This window comes from Rattus rattus, chromosome 11 (genome assembly GCF_011064425.1).
Source record: "Rattus rattus isolate New Zealand chromosome 11, Rrattus_CSIRO_v1, whole genome shotgun sequence".
NCBI classification, from domain to species: domain Eukaryota; kingdom Metazoa; phylum Chordata; class Mammalia; order Rodentia; family Muridae; genus Rattus; species Rattus rattus.
The window spans coordinates 10,219,889-10,239,955 of record NC_046164.1 but is presented as its reverse complement, the minus strand read 5'-3'; the positions used below and the strand labels follow the sequence as shown (position 1 = coordinate 10,239,955).

Genomic DNA, 20,067 nt, shown 5'->3' with positions numbered 1-20,067 from the left:
GCGCGCGCACATGCATGTTCAACTGCATTAAGTTAGAATCACTTGAATGAGCGCAGGTGGAGCCTTATTTATACAAACATGACCTACTTCGCAGTGACTGCCCCATGAGGAATAGTACTCTTTCCCCAGCCACCATTAACTGCCTAAGGGTCTTCAGGGAGGGGTAGGGATCAATGAAGCGCCACCTCTGTCCATGAGGAAATGTTAGTGGGGGCAGTCTTATGCAGGTCTGACAGCCACATTGCGTTGTTTTATTCATTTGTTTTCAAGATAAGAAGCTGCAGTGCAGTCTGATGATTAATGTCAAATTCATGAGTTCAAGGGATCTTCCTGCCTCAGCTTCCAGAGTTGCTAGAACTGCAAGCTGTCTTCTTCGTACCGAATGCAAGTATTTATTTATTATTCTTATTTATTCATTCATCCATTTATTTGAGATTGGTCTCAAATAGCAGTGCACACTGGCCTCAAACGCACTATAACTTCTGATTATCCTGCCTCTGTCTTTCAAGCCCTGGGACTGCAGGTTCTGTGCTGGTATTGTCCAGTTTATGTAGTGCTAGGGATAAACCCAGGCTCCAAGTGTGCCTGCGTGCTAGACAGACTCTTTGCCAGCTTAGCCACATCCCCAGCCCTCCAAGTCCTTGTCCTCATCTTCCTCCTCCTCTCCCTCCCCCTCCCCCTCCTTCTTCTCTTCCAAACAAGGTGTCATTATGTAGCTGTGGCTGGCCTGGAACTCACTATGTAGATCCAAGTGTTCTTGAATTCACAGAAACCTGCTTGCTTCTCTGCCTCACAAGTACTGGAATTAAAGGTACGTATGCCACCGGGCCTAGCTTAAGTCTCATTTGAATATCATTAAAATGTGATTTTCTGTGCAGATGATACCACTGAGAAAAGTCAGTAGTCACAGGTACATAGTATTGCTTTTGTAGACTTGTCTATTGACAGAAGGAATCATAGCTCTTTCATTTACAGTCCTGATGCCTTTCCCACAATACACGGTCTCCATAAAGCATCCAAAATGACCCATTTCAGGTAAGGTAGCTGATGGCTTTAATCTGTTCAAACCCCTTCACTTTTCTCCTCACTGTAAAAATAAAAACAAACCTTACAAGGCTCTGGATGACGCCGTTCCTGGGTCCCTCTCAGATATGACACATCACACTTTCTTTCCTCTCGTCTGTTTAGCCACACTGACTTCTCTGTCCGTGTGAGCACCAAGCACACTCCCTCTACCTCGCCTCCCTTTTCCTAAGCTTAGCGTATGGTGTTTTCTCCATTTAGGGCAGTGGTCCTCAACCTGTGCACCGTAACCTGATACCATCAGAAACACGGATATTTACAATTCACAAGAGAAGCTAAATTACAGTTATGAAGTATCAATGAGAATGATTCTATGGTTATGGGTCACACAACAGGAGGACCTGTATTAGAGGGTCACAGCATCAGGAAGGTTGAGAACTGCTGCTCTAGGGTCTACCAGTTATCTCCTCGGAGTCTCTTCTTGTTAAACTGTAGTCTGTACTTTATCTTTAGCAGCTTAAAAACAGATTGATTATTTATACATGTGTGCTTACTTGCATGCATGTCTGTGTACCGTGTACATGCCCAGTTCTCTTGAAGGCCAGATGTCAGACCTCCCGGAACTGGAGTTGCAGACAGACGTGAGCTGCCACATGTGTGCTGGGAACCAAGCTCCAACCCTGTGCAGGAGCAATGTGTGTTAATTGACCAGCCATCTCTCCAGCCCCATGGCGTCCTATTTTCTTGTCACTCTCTGAAATCACAACATCGGCTTGCCATTTGTCATGCCCACTAGGATGGGAGGGGTCCATGTGACTAGAGACTATCTGTTTCATATATGTGGATTCCCAACACCAGAAGCTTAATCATGCCGCGTCTTACATGGCTGATGAGAGGAAATTAACTAGAAACTACTTCAGCATTTAAGAAGCATTTACTTCCTTCCTTGTTTGTTTGTTTTTATGTATATGGGTACACTGTTGCTAACACAGCAGAAGAGGGTATTGGATCCCATGACAGATGGTTGTGAGAGAGTCAAGGCTATCCTCCTGCCGCAGCTTCTCAGTGCAGGGACTGGCAGGTGTGCATCCCCATGTTCAGCTTCTAATAAAAATGAATCGCGATGCATTTTGAAGGTAGGAGCTTGTGGTTGAGTGGATGGGTGGGGTGAAATTAAAATGACTGGGGTTTTGGCAGGAGCGCAGGAGAGGGTGGACATGTCAGGAAGACGGAGGAAGCAGATTTGTGGGCAAAAGCATAGTTTCGGACATCTCTGGTTTTCAAAGTAGAGGTATCACATACATCGTGGGGTACGTCGTTTTGCAGTAACATGACCAAATTTTTTTTATCATTTGAATCATTTTTTTGAGTGATACTTTTTCAAGTGTGTTTAAAGGCACCCATTTGATATTTCAGTTAAACAGGCAGGACTGATTATTGTAGGCAGATTTCACTGCTAAACAAAACCTCGCTGTTAATAGTTGATGAGTCTCTATATATTATCTGAATAGAAGGCGAACTTCTTGATTACTAAGACTGGTTGATATAGTGGGTTTACTGTCTGGGAAATGGGTAACTTCACCTAGTATCATGAAACTAATTTTAAAAAAGTTTTTTTTAATGTTTTGAGGTTATAAAACAATTATACCCTTTCCACCTTTCCTTTCCTCACTCCAAAGCCTACCATGTAAAACCCTCCATTGCTCTTCTAAATTCATGGCCTTTTTAAAATTGTTACATATATGTGTGCATGTGTGTTCTATATGTATATTATACATACACACACATATATGTATACATGTGTATACATATTATATATATGTATATATATGTGTATATTCCTAAGTATAATCTGCTCAGTCTGTATAATGTGACTTGTATGTGTATGTTTCTAGAGCTGACCATTTGGTATTGGATAACCAGTCGGTGTGTGCTTCCCTGAGGAAGGCTAGTTCTTGTGATCCCAGCATCCCTCAGTCACCTGTACTTTCATTTTATGCATATGGGTGTTCTGTCTGCATGCATATCTGTGCACCACATGTGCGCCTGATACCAGAAGAGGCTAAACAGGTGTCAGATCCCCTGAGACTAGAGTTACAGAAGGCTGTGAACCTCTTGTGAATCCTAAAAACCAAAGCCAGGTCCTTTGCATGAGCAGCATGGGCTCTTAAGCGCTGAGTCATCTTTTCAGCTCCAAAGCCAACTCTCAACAAAATGCTTTAATCCTGCCGAGCGTACTCTTCCGGCAAATAAAGAGTCCATCCTGGTCACATGCTAGTTACTGTCTTAAAGGTGCTGGGCTTGTGTGTTTTCTGTAGCAATGTGTTCTTCTTGCTGTTTCTTCTTGTTCCTGTTTGTTGCCTCACTTGATGTCTGAGCAAACTGTAGATTGGTCTAGAAGATTAAAACTGCTTCCTTGACTCTGGGCCATCTTGTCCTGGATTTTGATTTTTGGTAGCGCTGGGGGTTGACTCCAGCATGCTAAACACTGAGTCAGAGGTGTTATAAAGGCCTCACGCAGCATCCTGCATTGCCTGAAACGTACTCAGAAGCCTCTGAAACAAAGGAAGTTTTGATGACGTAGACAGCGAGGGGCAATATTGCTTCCTTTCCAGTGGTTTGGGAAAGTCAAATGTAGCCTCTCCAGCCACTTCTTATGTGTGAATTAGTAATACAGCTTAGAAAATACCTTTGTTTTTCTCTTTAAGAAAGTTCATACATTAAGAAATCCTTGGTTTTATTTATGCCTGTGATAAAGTGAGAGGAAGAGGAGAGTCATTTGAGATCTCTAGGTGAAAAAAACGTAGTTTGTCTGAAAGATTTTGATCATTTAAAAGTTCAATGAGCGGGCTGGAGGAATGGCTTAGAGGTTAAGAGCCCTGATTGCTCTTCCAGAGGTCCTGTGTTCAAATCCCAGCAACCACATGGTGGCTCACAACCATCAATAATGAGATCTGGTGCCCTCTTCTGGCCTGCAAGCATACATGCAGGGAGAACATTGTATACATAATAAATACGTAACTCTTAAAAAAGAAATTCAACGAGCAACAATTGTGTCAATACAGTGTTTGTTACATAATTTCTACCTTTATATAGTATCTATTTCTATATATGTGTGAAAAACAAAACTAGGATATATAGGAATGTTATTTTTGTTCTTCAAAAACTAATGGTGTCTAGATGGCTATAATTAAGAAGACCAAAGATAAAGGACAATGGGCCATGTGAAGGGATGACTGATTGAGGTGTCTGTATGACTGATTCACCTTGAGGGGTCTATAAAATGCCATAGATACAACCACATTGATCGGGATGCAGAAAGATGGATAGCTCAGCTAGCCCATAAGGTTGAAGCCACACATTTAGAAAAGAAGTTCAGGTTGGAGGAAGTGGCACAAGATGTAGAGTTTAAGGCCACCCTTTATTCCCAGCATTCCTGAGGCTGAAGCAGGAATACTGCCCAGAGTGTGAGGCTACCTCAGACTACACAGTGAGCTCCAGGCCAGGCTGGGTTAAAGATCCTGTTTCAAAAAAGAAAACAAGGCACTTAGGCCTTAGTGTGAGGAACTCTTGAGTAACATTCAAATTCCAGAAGCAACAGGGCTGCCTGTGAATTAAAGTGGACGTTTTTGGGAAAGTGGTGTCATAGTTATTGTTTTATCGCTGTGAGGATCAAGGCAATGTGTAAGGGAAAAGCATTTAGTTGGGGAGCTTGCTTACAATTTGAGAGGGGTAGTCCAGTGTCAACATGGTAGGAAGCAGGCAGGCATGGCAATGGAGCAGTAGCTGAGAGCTTTACATCCACTGACAGTAGGCAGAAAGGCCGGATATGGCCTTTGAAACCTCAAAGCAAATTCCAAGGATATCATCTCTTCCAACAAAGCCCCACCTCCTAATCCTTCCCAAACAGTTCCATGCTATGGTGACGAAAGCATTCAAGCCTTTGAGGGCCATTCTCATTCTAAACCACCACAATCAGTGTTTCTCAGTGTTAGGCTTATCATTTGAATCCATAGAATAAAAACAAAGCAAAACAAAACAAAAAACCTTGGGTTCATCCTAGCTGTTGCCAACCTGCAATATTTGACTTGAGTACAAGGCCGCCTTATTTGGTTACAATTTTTGGAGTACTAATAGTAGAGAAAAGTGTGGAATCACTTCTGCTTGTCAACCATCTTGGCGTTGCCTTTCTGTGATTTGCTTAATGTTGAAGACATTTCCACGATATGATACATATTCTCTCATTTTAACAAACTGTGGGGATCTTTTGTTTTAATCTTTTGGGTTTTCGGATTGTGTACAATTACTATAAATTAAAGTACACCACGGGGAAGCATTTATTTAAACGTTTATGATGTATTTTGTGAAGGAGTAGTGCCAGATTGGCCTCAACAGTCTGTCCTCCTTTCTCTGGGATTACAGTGTGTATCTAATCACCTGGGCTGAACTCCCGCAGCTCTACGCTGTCCTCTGTAAACTTTTCCAAATCTGTTTGGAAACTGGATACTTACTAAGCAGTCAAGTGGTTGACAACAAAAAAAGTATATAGAAACTCCATTTTCATCTGTAAGTCTTTCAGGCAGCTGCAACGTCCGACTCCTGAGAAGTTATTTTAATAGGTTTCCTAACGATTAATTTTAAAATCTGAATCACACGCCTAACGGTGATTTTTCTTTTTATAAAGTCGCCACCTCAACACCACAAGCCCAGAAACCTCGTAAAGATGATTCATGACATTTATATATCCTATTTAATACAAGGACTGGAACTCGTATAAAAAAAAGAAAAAAGGAACCCTGGAGTCGACCTTAACACACCTCCCAATCTCTAGAACTTCAAAGAACCGTGGCCGGCTCTAGGCTCTTCTAATAACGGAGGCATAAGCGGAAAGAGTTGGGAAGCAACTCTGAGAAAAGGCAGCCTCGACCATCAGGCGGCCTTAAGACGGCGCCGCGGCGGAACCTCAATGTCACCCGGCGCAGGCGGGGACGCCGGAGCACTGCACACGCCCCACGCAGGCCACTGGGCCCACAGCCCGGGCTCCTGAGGGCAGGGTCCGCGAAGCCGCGGCGGGGGTGGACGAACCACACCCCTCCAGGTCCGCCGCTCCGGCCAGCAGCAGCCGAGGAGCAGCCAGTGACTCCAGGAATCCGCGGAAGGGCGGGGCCAAAGGAAGGGGGTTCTCTCTAGCCGCGCCCTCGAACCAGCGCTCCTTGTTCTCGATGGTACCCGCGCGACCCTCTTGTGCACGCCACTTCCGGTTCCCTTTAAAGGCCCGCGCCGCGCGACCGAGGAGCGTGAGAGCAAGTATAAAAGGGAACGGGAGGGCGGGCCCGTGGGGGGTGGGGACTAGCGGTGGAAGGGGCGGAGGAGGCGCAAAGGGCGCGCTCTGGAGTCACGTGACCGGGACGCGCCGTTCTTCCGTCGGCCATTTTAGGTGGTCCGCGGCGGCGCCATTAAAGCGAGGAGGAGGCGAGAGTGGCCGCCGCTGCTACTTATTCTTTTTTAGTGCAGCCGGGGAGAGTGAGAGTGCGCGCTGCGCGAGAGTGGGAGGCGAGGGGGGCAGGCCGGGGAGAGGCGCAGGAGCCTTTGCAGCCACGCGCGCGCCTTGTCTTGTGTGCCTCGCGAGGTAGAGCGGGCGCGCGGCGGCGGCGGGGATTACTTTGCTGCTAGTTTCGGTTCGCGGCGGCGGCGGGTGTCGTCTCGGCGGCGGCGGAGGCAGTAGCACTATGTCGGAGGAGCAGTTCGGAGGGGACGGGGCGGCGGCGGCGGCAACGGCGGCGGTAGGCGGCTCGGCGGGCGAGCAGGAGGGAGCCATGGTGGCGGCGGCGCAGGGGGCAGCGGCGGCGGCGGGAAGCGGGAGCGGCGGCGGCTCTGCGGCCGGAGGCACCGAAGGAGGCAGCACCGAGGCAGAGGGAGCGAAGATCGACGCCAGTAAGAACGAGGAGGATGAAGGGTGAGTAAGGGGCGGCCCCGGGCAGCCGCTCGCCAGGCCCCCTCCCCCTCCCCGCCATTAGGCCTCGCTCCCGCGACTGTCCGCCCGCAGGCCCTAGTGCAGTCGCCTGCTCGGCCGCCCCTCTTGTACCCCGGGCTTCCCCGGGCCTGCATTTCCTCCTTCCTTGCCTGCTTGCCCCCTCCCCCATCACACACGTTTCCACCTTTAGCCGTCACCATGCTACTCCGCGGCCCGCCCTCTTTCCTCCCTCGCCTTGGGTCTCCTCCCACCGATTTAGCCGCCAGGATTTTTTCCCGCCTGTCGGAGCTCCCCCCCCCCCATGTCTCCCGGATTTCTAACCACTTAGGCTTAAAAATGCAAACGCACAGAAAAGCTTTTTACCAGGGTTACTAAGGTTTGTTGAGTGCTTCACCCCCACCCCGAGACGGTGCGATTATTTACACGCTCTTGCTTTGGGAAAGGTGTAGGCTGTCCACCTCTTTTCTCCCGCGTCGGCCTCTGGCCAGTGGTTTTTAGCGTTTTAAATAGTTCCGTCTTAGGACTCGTTCGTTCTGTCCACCTTACGCTGTCACTACGGCACGCTCATACAGGCCCTGCGTTTGTGCTATAGACAGACTGGGCCTGCCGATGTCCCTGGTCTGCTGGCGCGTTGGTCTGGCTCCGTGGGCTCCATTTAAGTCCTTCCTGGTCGATGGGGCCTGTACTTGACTGGGGCTCTTCTACCTTCTGCCTGCGGTTGCCCTTCCCCCATTCTGCCTAGTTATTCTCTCTATGCACCCTTTTCGCGCCCTCAGATTCTGGGTTGCCTGTTTGTACAGATTGTAGTCTTTCCTTATTTATTCTGTGCAACTAAATTTTTTATATCTCTCTCCCGCCTTTTCAGTGCCCAGGAGCCTGTTTTGGTTTCTTCTCAGTCTCACCCTCTCACTATTTATTGTTCAAAGGAGCCAACTCGCCCTTTAAAATGCAATAAATCCTGTGGTGTTAAGTGAATTAATTTTTTCAGGATTTTTTTAATACTAACTTGCTTCCTCTAATTAAAGTAACATCGCCACCAAAAGCTGCTTTTAATATGTTAAAATGCAGCCTTTGGGACCTGAGTATCACACAGGAGATGAGGAAAGGGGGTTCGATCCGTGTCCTTAGATTCTCTTGTTCCCATTACAGATTGCTGATCTCGAGTTACGGTTTCGATACTTTTTATAATGGGGCTGTGCGTGTGCAATTTTTTTCACTATAACCAGGAGAAAGTTTTGGTGGGAAGTTTTTTTTTTTTAAAGGTGTCATTTTAACCCGTGATTTCCACTAGTGATTAAGAGTATAAAATTTGTTGGGATGTTGGGACGGTGGAGAAGTATTTGGAGTATAATTTAAAAAAAAAAATCTCAGTTCAGGCTGACTCTCTGCAGTCTGCTAATGGTTGTACTGGCTTTGGTGGGGAGTTGGGGGTAGGGTGGGAAGTGAATTTAATTAAATGGAACTAATATTGAACAATAATGTGGCTTAATTTGAGAAGGGAATACATGTTAAATATTTGAAGAAATTAAGTTTTTGAACATTTTGGTTTTTGCTTTCTGAAGTCTGTTCTTTGGACAGAGGCACCAAAATGGTTAATTGTGTAACTGGGGCAGGCTTTCTATTTACCCCTGAGTTTTGAAGTTAGAAAGTAGCTAGCTGTCTTTGTAGTTTTTTTTGTTGAACTGAAATATAAATGAATTAGTTTTTAACCCTAAAACAATGTCAAAAACTAAAACTAGAATTTTGATTGGTTGCTGTACCGGTTGTTAATTCCCTAGCCATTCAAACTCCTCCCCACGACACACTGAAGCAGCGACGGCACAGCGGGAAGAATGGTAAAACTTTTAAATTTTATTTCTGTCTTATAAAGATTTCAGTAGTCATAACATGCAGAGGCTCTGTAATTTAGTTGCCCATTGAGTCCCAGGAGATTTAGACTTTAATACTGTAGGATGAGTCTTGTGCCTGGGATGTAAGGCCTTTCTAGATAACCCTAAAAAATCTGTGGGCAAAAATGCCATTGCGTGCTGTATGGTTTGTGGTAATGCATGATGAGTTGACAATGTAGCCAACCTAAACTAAATGTAATTAGTAATTTTTCTTTTAAATATGGGCAAAAAGTTACTGTATTTTCATTTAGTTTTTATTAGGTTGATATATTTTTGTTTAAATTCTAAGCTTAATGCTAAATATAAAGGTTACTTGATAAAGATATTGCGTGTTAAAATGTCTTGCATGTTATACTGAAGTATTCTGTCAAGTAGACAGTTCTTAAGTATTACTATGCTTTATGCAAAGTCCTATATGTCTTCATCGACAGTATAAGTACTTTAAGCATTGTGTATGTAATGTTCATAGGTGGGCTAAGTGTGGCTCTCCACTACAGCTCTTACCAGACTTTCATTTTCAGTGTGATTTGGCTGGAATGGTATTTATGGTTGTTACTTGTGTTCACGTTTGCATGACTTCCCTTTGGAGGCTGGTAGGTCGAGCATTCTTTTTATCCCCCTTCTCCCTCCTGAAATGTCAGTCTCTGCCCTTAGGGTCATACTTTGATTTTACCGGGACTGTGTCTTTAACATTGGAGGTTAGAAAAGCCTTGTGTCTGTACAGACCATACTCTATTAAATTATTTTGGATAACCTTTACATTTTATGTCTTTTTAACTTCCCATCTACTGATATTTGTCCAGTTTTAAGTTGGAGGTAATGTAGTTTAGCTGACAAAAGAAAAAAACCAGAATGGAAAAAAGAACAGCACTAGGGTCTGAGTGTGACAGGAGTAATGTTTAGATGAGCGTTGTGTTTTGGTGCCTTCTGGGCACAGTAAGGTGAGAAACAATGGCAAACTAAACCTTATTTGACTTCTATTTGAACTTTAGTTTATAGTAAATTGAATTTGAAAGTGTTTTAGATTAGGTCACTGTTTTCACTGTTAAAAAAGTTATCTTTGCCCCATTGTTCAGTAGCAGATACTTGTAGACCTTTCTGGGATAAGTGTTTGGAGAAAGTTTGATAACTTAATTGTGAATATTACGGAACAGACCAGATAGATGATGACCAGTTCTCCACTGGCAGACTTTCTGAGATAGTAGTTTTAATCATGCAGTCTGGTACTGAGAAGGCGTCCTGACTCTGCCCACTTGTTTTGGAGATGTGCTCCTCTCAGCCTGCCTAATCTCTTGGCCTACAGTGTGTGGCAGGTGTCCTGTCCCCATCCACCGTCCACACACACACCCACACACCCATACCCCCGTCCTCCTGCCGCCTCTCTTCCTCTAATCTGATTTCTTAAACATCCATTTGTCCAACTCCGTTGTGTTGCAGATGCTAGACTTTCTAAGCAAAACACTGAAGATCGTTAAGCAGACCTTTTTGGTATCTATATGTATATACTCCATGTTTCTGTTGTTTTTCCGCACCAGTTTAATAATATAGTCTCTGTAGTGGAGACCAGTCAGTAGTAGACTAAATGTCATATGACGTTAAGTTCTTAAAAACACTTTGGTATGCAGATCCTGTTAAAATGGGGTTTCATCTTGAAGTACTATTTTTGAGAAAAGGTCTCCTACATGCCTAGGCTGACTGGCCTTGTCCTAATATTTCTCTCTCAAGTGCTGGGGACTGTAGGTATAAATGCTATTATTCTTCCTGGTTTTCCTGCTAAAATATTATTTAAAGATAAATTTGTTACTCCACATTATGTTTTATTTGCTCGTGAACATGAACACAGTTTTAGAAAAGCATCCTTGATTCAAGATTAATGGGTTTGGTAACTGGCTCATTAGTATAGTGCAATGACTTCCTGGGTTACCTCTAAAACTGTGTTTTGATGTTGGGTTCATTTGTGTATCAGTGCTTTTTGTGGAGGTCAGAGGAGGCTGCTCTGTTCTCATAATGTGGGTCCTGGGGATTGAACTTTTTTCATCTTGTTGGCCACTTTACTATCTACAAACTTTAAGATTCTTATTATTTCTTAGATATAATTAGTTGCATTGGAATGTCTCATTTTGTTTTCAGTGTGTAGTCTGGTGTTTTGGTTCTTTGTGTGTAGGGTCGTGTCTGATGAAATGTGCATACCACGTTGTAAGATATGGGGACAGTTTTTGAGTTTGAAGAACGTTGGAAACCTAGAGTACTCTGTTTTATAGACAGTTTTACCAGCTTAGATACAATGACTCATCATTCCCCACCCTAGCCCTCCAGAATGAGGTTGAGTAGGAAGCATGCCGGTTTCACTGAGTTGTCAGGGCAGTATCCTAGCTGGTCCTCTAACCATTAGTATGTAAGCTCAAGTGAATCTTTGTAGACATTGTTCTCTACTGTTTGAGAAGGGGCTCACGCATGTCTTTATTTAAAATATAATAGAAACCCTACTGTGGAAGAGTTTGAACATTGCCCTGAGGAGAACCAACACTTTAGAGTAGTCTAATGCCAGATTTATTGGCTGTTTGATTGGATTTATAGACAGTGATTGTAAGTATATGTGTCCATATTCATTTCTTTTGGTAAAATTGCAGCTGAAACCTCAGATTTAGGTGAGGTACATTTAATGTTTTTCCTGTCCATGATGGAGCTAGGTCTCAAAGCCTCTTAAGTGTGTGGGCACTGTTCTGTTCTTGAGCCACATCCCCATCCAGGAGCACTAGGTTCCCCTTGTCATCTGTAGAGAGATGGAATATACAGTCCCGGGAGTAGACTGGGATAGCATCTAAGATTTCAGTACTTTGTTTTCCAGAACAAGATCTCACTTTGTAGCCCGGTATGGTTTAGAAATCCCAAGAGTCCTCATACTCAGCCTGCCACTGTCTGAGATTACAGACATGGAGTGCCGCTTCTGGGCAACTTCTTGTTTTTGAGACACCTTAAAGTTTTCTTTGTGTTTAATGACACCTTCTAAATATAGTTTTAGTAATTTAGCCTGGGAAGTCTGAGGTATGTAAGACCTCTCACACCTATAGTCAGGTTGGTAGATACATGTATTTATGTACTTCATAGTCCGTTTGCTATGCCTTGAGGCCATGAGGAAAGGTAACAAATCCTTTAGGTCATGTTCGAAGCCACGTCTGAAAACATAAGCACTGACTTGTGTTCCACTTACAGCTGTGTGCTTCGAATGTGCATGTTAGCAAACACGGGACTTGTTGGTTCGATCTGACATAGTTGTGCTTCAGTGTTAGAGTAATAAATAGGACACTAAACTGGATGCAGGAAGTCTGGGGTTTGTTTCTGTTACTTCCCCAGTGTGGTCTCAGATAATAAATAGCATGCATTTTTACTTGGTTTTCTCATCTGTTTGCTGCAAACAATGGTCACCGTAGGAAGACCGACTGTACAACCTGCTTTCTCCTTTCATATTTTGTATTTATTCAATGCCCTAATAGTTGCTACTGGCAGTGATTTACTCCTGTGGAGTAAAGGTAAGCATATTTTAGTTTCTGGAGTGTTAAACTAGTATGTTCATGCTATGTAATTGAGAATATTTTAGAGTGGAGACAACTTTACTGTGACATTGTCTAATAGAGTGATAGCTTTAAGTATTGGGCTCTTTACTGAAATGTTTGCACTTGTTTGTCTACACTTGAACATACATACATACATACATACATACATACATACATACATACATACATACATGAATGAATCAGGAAATCCACTCTCTATGTCTACTCTAGTCTTAAGAGACAGGAAAGTGTCAGCCAATATACTGAAAAAGCAACTAATAAATGTTTTGGAAATGATCGGGTTTGTTATGTTAAAGAGTAACATGGTTTTAAAGCAGTGGAAGATGGTGGGGTTGGGGGTGTGGACTGGTGGAGGAGCACTTTAGAGTCCTAAGAAAGGTAAACATGCATTCTGTCTTCATTAGTGAGCTAAACTGATACCAAATAGAAAACATCAGTGATTGTGAATAGCTAGTGATCTCGCCCTGAACCTTAACCTAGATTAGGGAAACCCCAGTCTTTAACCTTTAGGTAAGTGAGAGTGTACTTAGAAAGTTGGAGTTACTTAGAAAGGTAATATATTGGGAATGCTAAGTAAAGCACGTAAGGTTTATTTTTAAAAACTGTCATGTTTAATTTACTAGATGTTATGCCTGCCTTTTTCTTTATATTTTTGACACAGAATCTTACTATGTGGCTCTTGCTGGCCTGAACTCACTGTGTAGACCAACTGTCCTCAAGCTTCTAAAGATTCTGCCTCCTGAAAGGAGGGTAGTCTCTAGGCTTCCTGGGGAAGCTGGGAGGACGTTTTCAATCTCGTTGCCTTTTTTATGGTCAATTTTGGTTTCTCTTGAAGTTTTTGAGATTTAATGTAAAAGAATTTAAAATCTTACTTTGAAAATGTTTGTTCAAGGCTAGAGAGATGGCTCAATGGTTAATAATCACTGGCTACTCTTCCATAGGTCCTGAGTTCAATTCTCAGTAACCACACGGTGACTCACCCATCTGTAATGGGATCTGATGCCCTCTTCTAGTGTATCTGAAGACAGCCACAGTGTACTCACATACTAAATAACTAAATCTGAAAAAAAAGTGTTCTTTTTATGTGTTAGTCTTGAATAATAGGTTCCTTTTTAACACTTAGCTTTTTTTTTTTTTTTTTAAAGCTGTCTTTCAGACACACCAGAAGAGGGTATCAGATCCCATTACTGGTGGTTCTGAGCTACCACATGGTTGCTGGGAATTAAACTCAGGCAGGGCCTCTGGAAGAACAGTCGGTTCTTTTAACCGATAAGCCATCTCTCTAGGCCCCCTCCCCTTTTTTTAAACACTTAGCTTTAAAAAGCATAATACAGAAAAAACTCAAGAAGGAATTACCTGTTTAATAATGGGCAGATCATATTGGGATGTAGATTTTACTTATCACTTTGATTAGCTAAACTTAATACAGTTTTTAAATAGTTAAAGTAGTTTTCAAGTGCCATAAAACACATCAGATACAAGTCTTATTATTGTCAAGGGTCTGTCAAGCTATTTTCAGGATAGTTTTTATATACATGATATATGTATGTCCCTACTAAATGATAGTTGCCCATTGTTAAAAAGTATTGACCTTATTCCCCCACCCCCACCCAAGCCCCTATTGGCTTCATTCTTAGAAGTAACTTGATGTTTAAAAAAAATGTTCATTAATACATGCCAGGGAGATTTTATTAGAGTTTATCATTGTAGCATTTTAAAAGTTGAGCTTTCATGATAGTGTACCAGAAGAATTATGTAAGTAAGTGTGCTTGAATACCATTACTGTAAAGGATGCCAGTGAATGGACAGATATGGCTGAAAAAATGTATTAACTAACACTTGTTTTTTTTTTTTTAATGTAAGATAATGGGTTGTTGGAAGAGTTTAAATAGTTTTATCTCCAAATCAGTTGTAAGAGTAAAAACCTCATAGGGAAAGCATCTTTAGATAAAATACTTATTACTGAGTTTGGATGTAAAACTTGGTGATCTCCATAGTTTGGAGAAAATTAGCTTTATGTACTTGGGAGGATGAGGGTGTTTTCTATTTCATTGTTTTAGACAGGGTCAAACAGTAGCTCAGGCTGTTGGTCCTCTTGCTTCAGTTTCCTGAGTACTACAATTGTAGTCGTGGACCACTATACCCTGCTAATTAGGAATTATTAAGGCATTTTCCATCAGCCATCATTGCTTGCTAGGTGTTGCCTTGTGTTTTTAATTATGAAAATATCTTGGCATATATGTAGGGTAGGGAGAGGACTTCAGAAACTACATTTATAAAGGCTAATTCCATCAGAGGAATCAAGGCAGAAAAGTCATAACAACTTGAAACTCCAGTGCCAGGGGTACCTACAGTTACACGCATGACCCAAACAGAATGAAAGCGCGCGCGTACAACACACACACACACACACACACACACAGAGTGTGAAAGCACTTACATTGTTTAATAGCTAATTTAAAGACTTCTTTCTTTGGGCCATTGAAATACTTTGCTTATAAGTATGATTAAGGAATTAAAATTTTGAGAGAGGTAGGTGGATCTCTCTAAGTTTGAGGCCAGCCTGGTCTTCAAAATAAGTTCTAGGATAGCCTAGGCTCACAGTGAAACCCTATCTCAAGGAGAAAGGAATCCCAACTTTGTCAGCAGGCATGGCGGTGTGCATGTATCACCCAGTCCTCAGCACCAGGAAGGCCGAGGCAGGGAGATTGTTCTACCTTTGAGACAAGGGCAGGATTGTATGAGAATTCAAAAAAGTACAATATGGGGAGCAGATGACCCTTGTAGAAATAAGTTCCTTAAATGGGATTATTGGTTTACTTAAAACTAAGGATCACGTTGAAATTTAGAATTGCAGCATTAAGAATCATTTTGTTGCTACTTGAACAATTCTCTTGATAGTTTTAAATTGGCTGCTTAGAAAATTTAAAGTTCTTTTAACTTACTAAGAATGTTTACATCTCTGCAGGAGTGAATAGCAACTTGAAAGTAAACCTCTCGTTTAAGGCTCCCTATTGGACAGACAGTAGGTATTGTGCTTTAAACAACATAAGGCCGTATACAGTAATCCAAATTAGTGTTGATGTTACGGAATGTCAGAGTGAGAGGAAGTTCATGCTAGTATTCTAGAGATCCTGCAGTAGGTACCCATTTGTTCACAAAGCTTAGCAGACAATCACTAGGCTGTATATTATATAGTTAAACCTTGTGACCACAGAATTAAAATGGGGTGGATTTCATACTTCCTAATTATTAAAGATAGAATACAGAGTTATGGATTTTGTAATGTATTGAGTTTTCTGGTTATCTGTTCAGCTTAAAGCAGAAGAAAAAGTTCTTGTATGTTACCAAAATACTAAAACATTTGTCATAAGCTCGGAAGCTTTTGTACTTCACACAAGATTTGGAAAACTTACCTGGTTCTTTACAGTATGGAAGGGAGATATTCATTATAGAGCAAGTAATGGCTTGTTGGCAACTTGAATTGCTGGCAAAGCTTAGAATGTGTTTTAAAGGCTAAGAAGTGAGATCCATTTTCGTTACGGAGCCCAGTTTCAGAGAATGACCATACTAAAGAACAGAAATACCAGATCCATAGGCTGTTATGTCATGACTTGTGTTGAAGGCAGGGCTGGGGTTTGCAGATCTATCATTCTTGAAGCTAATCGTGGCAGCTCTCCTGCAGGTGGAGGCTGAGGAATGGCCACCAATTGGAGGCCAGCTTGATCTGTAGTGGGAGACCCTGCCGTGGTCTCGTGCATTTCAGTTAAAGGAGTTGCAGATTCAAAAGAAACGATTAGGGAGGGCAAACAAGACTTGAATTAAAAATGTAGTGTATGTAATATATAAAAGTTACAGGCGACCAAAATACTTAACATTCTGGATAAAGGACATTTATTAACAGAAGAGTGTTTTGCAGTGAACATTCTTAGCTGTGTTAAGGGTGGGAACGTTTTTGTTTTGTTTTTTACAGAGCACTTCATTAGATCACTTGATGAGTTGGTATGCATGCATATCTAATATTTCAGAAAATTAATTTCCTATCTAAAAAAGTTAATGACTTAAATATAGTAGATGCCTTATGTGTTATTTTTTTAATTTTTATTAAGTATACATAACAATAATTTTAAATTTGAGGACATTTCCTTTACCCATTGCTTTTATAAAGTAAAAACAAATTCTGTCTTGATATTTGGTTCACTTGACAGAATCTCCTTGTTCTTCAGGTTTATTCTCTGTACTGTCTTATTCTAGCTTCAGTTTGGCTAGATGGAAATGGTTACAGATTATTCAGTGAGGGGGAGTTTCTGTGTCAGGTGATTACTAGGTGGCTAAGTCGCAGCTGACTTTGTCTCTGTCCTGAACTTGATAATGGATATCTAAGAGACCACTGCTGTGCAGTCAGTGTCTTTGTCTCCTAAACACTAGCGTCTCCCCCACTTGGAAAGACTGAATGTTGGCAGTGAGTTTTCATTGATGAAAGTGGTGTTCTGGACTGTAGGGAAAACACCGATTATAACAACGGATATTTAAATAAGGGTTATATTTTAGAGGTTGTATTATTTAATTGAAAGAAATGAATATTGAGAAGTCTTTAAGTTTTTTGTGGAATAAGCAGACATTTAAAATGTACGTAATGGGTTTTGGTTACATTTATTTGATTGTAATATTACTGAGTGGTTATAATCTTATTTTAGGACTAGACACTTTGAAGAAGTCTTGAAAATCGGGGCCTGCTCTGTACTATGTTCTAGGTTGAAAACCTAACTTTAAATGGAAAGTTCAACATGCCATCTAAGAGCTTCTCTGAACTAAGAGTGAGCTTTGTTATTAAAAGTGAAACTTGTAAGAATGCTCAGTAGCATTCCAGTTACACACACGCACGGGTCAGAGGTGAGGATGAATCAGTGAGCTGCTTCTCGCCAGAATTTAACAGTCTCTAGAGGGCTGGAGGGATGGCTCGGTGGTTAGGAGCACTGGCTGCTCTTCCAAAGGTCCCGAGTTCAGTTCCTAGCAACCATATGGTGGCTCACGACCACCTGTAATGGAATCTGATGCCCTCTTCTGGTGTCTGAAGACAGCTACAGTGGTATACATAAAATAAATGCTTTTAAAAAAAAAAAAAGTCTCTAGAGCTGAAAACTGGTGCCTTATCTTCCCCATCCCTTTTCATGACCCCCCCAAATTATGAAGATGAGCAAATCCTCAGCTATTGTGGTTTTATCTTTAGTGAAACTTGTAGCCCTTATAGGACTAATTTTTAACCGTTTACTACTAAGTTGTCAGTTTGACCATTTTAAAGAGTAAAAGGTACAGGCTAGCTACGTACTTCTAACTTACTGACAAAGCAAGCGGATATGGGAAGGATTCCCACTGCTGCCAGACACTGCTTTGGGTTCTTTGCTGTATGTTGAGACTTACTTTGTTCTAATGGCCTTTCCTTGAGTGTTTAAATTTACCATTTTACAGGCTAAACACTTACGACTTTAACTGAGGTTCTACTGTAAGTAGATCCTGTTAGTTAGTTGGGTGTGATTTAGTGGGCAGTTCTTTTGTCAATGTGTTTACATGATTACTTTGGTCCTTTATAAGGATTCCTGCATGCGAAAAAGGCTAGTGGACAGTTTAGAGGACTTAACATTTTTTTCCATTTTATGAGTTCTACAAATGGGAGAACTGTTAAAAGTAGAAAAGGAGTCTTGGCATAGATAGGATGCTGGGGCTGTAATGAAGGTTTGATAGAATCTAGAAGCTAAGATTTTTATCTGTTAAAAAATAATACCTTTATTTGGCATGCAAATACAAAAGTGTATATGTACGTAAATATGAGCAGGTGGCTTCTTGCTCAGTATTGTACGTGAGCAGGAGCAGTGCTAAGTGGAACTTTGAACAGTAGTGTTTGGAATGTGTCTGAAATAAGGATAACATTTTATTGTACTAAACAAATGCAGTTTGAAAAGGGTGTGTTACTATGTGTAAGACATTTTAATTTTCTTAACATTTTAATACTGCTTTTTGTCTTTACAGGAAAATGTTTATAGGAGGCCTTAGCTGGGACACCACAAAGAAAGACCTGAAGGACTACTTTTCCAAATTTGGGGACGTTGTAGACTGCACTCTGAAGTTAGATCCTATCACAGGGCGATCAAGGGGTTTTGGCTTTGTGCTATTTAAAGAGTCGGAGAGTGTAGATAAGGTAGTGTGTTATATATATACATTCTGACTAATGAAACTTGGAGAGTTTGATATAGTGGACTTGTGTTACTTGGGTTTTCTTTTATAATAAGGAAGAAGAGATGCATTTCCTTTTTTTTTTTTTTTTTTTTTTTATTTTTTGAAAAAAGGTTCTTTGTAGCTTAGGCTGGCCTCAGTCTGCACACATGGCTGAGGATTACCTTGAGCCTCGTGCCTCTACCTTCCGAGTGTTGGAGCAGCAGAGGCACCTTCTTAGTGCACCCTGCTTTTGCCAGTATATTTTTTGAAGGGAGAGGTAGATTTATGGAATTCTTTCCTGAATACTTTTCCATGTGCCAGCCTTCCTAACTTGAAAGTGACTTTTAAAAAGGACAGAGATTTGTCCGGGGGAGGGGATAGCTTGTGGTTAGTATGTGTATGGTTCATGTTCAATCCCAACAGGGTGGAAGGGGATTTATAGTCTTAATTAGTATGTTATAAACAGTATAACAAGTTGGCAGAAAGGGCCCATTTTACAGTAATGTTAGACAAACAGTTTTCCCCTCTACTCTTATTCTCAGACTAGAGTAGCTCCCTCAGGCAAATGCCTGCACGATGATCACCTTTTGATTAAGTCATTATTTTGGTTCTGGACTGAGGGGCTGTAGCAACCATTGTTTACACTGTTATCAGTTAAAGGTGATGTTACCTAGTAATCAATTCAGTGGGGGTGGTACTTCCTTACGTCAACTCTTAATGACTTTTATACTTGGGCACTAGTTTGTTTCTATTAGTTGATGTCATATACTCTATGGCTTGACAGTTAATCTTAAGCCAGTTGACATATAGTGTTGGTACATTGTGTGATTATTTTTAAGTATTTTATTTTTGAATAGTAAAGTTTTACATATTAAAGTGAAAATTTTAATTTCCTTAGGTCATGGATCAGAAAGAACATAAATTGAATGGGAAAGTCATTGATCCTAAAAGGGCCAAAGCCATGAAAACAAAAGAGCCCGTCAAAAAAATTTTTGTTGGTGGCCTTTCTCCAGACACACCTGAAGAAAAAATAAGAGAGTACTTTGGTGGTTTTGGTGAGGTATGTTTTGTTTTGATGTAATTTATTTATATCAAAGTTAATGTGTGATTGCACATTAAGTGGATTTGGCCATTTGGCTTTTCAGAGTTATAAAATACTTTTTGGTATTGGGTATTGATAGATGAGCAGACTTAAGTCATCTTGCTGCTTCTGTCTACAGAGAGTATAGGAATGACCTGTTGTTCTTACCTCAGAATTTAGTGGAAGGAAGAGTAGGCAGTGTGAGGAGGAAGAGGTCAAGACTGACTGACTTGATATGGCAGGAGACAGCTAAGAGGAAGGAAATAATGACAATAGTATAGCATCTTGCCAACTCAGATATGTGTAAGTAAA

The 20,067-nt window shown here is 41.6% G+C and overlaps 1 protein-coding gene across 2 annotated transcripts in view; it reads left to right on the top strand.

Moving 5' to 3' along the window:
* Window positions 1-6,362: 6,362 nt before the first annotated feature.
* The window catches only part of Hnrnpd (heterogeneous nuclear ribonucleoprotein D), an 18,191-nt gene continuing 4,486 nt past the window's right edge, over window positions 6,363-20,067 (top strand). For both annotated transcript variants that reach the window (XM_032916008.1, XM_032916007.1), the window contains exons 1-4: window positions 6,363-6,979; window positions 8,776-8,832; window positions 18,489-18,657; window positions 19,573-19,734. In XM_032916008.1, coding sequence (XP_032771899.1) covers window positions 6,753-6,979; window positions 8,776-8,832; window positions 18,489-18,657; window positions 19,573-19,734 — 615 coding nt within the window. In that variant the 5' untranslated portion in view covers window positions 6,363-6,752. The remainder of the gene's footprint in view (window positions 6,980-8,775; window positions 8,833-18,488; window positions 18,658-19,572; window positions 19,735-20,067) is intronic.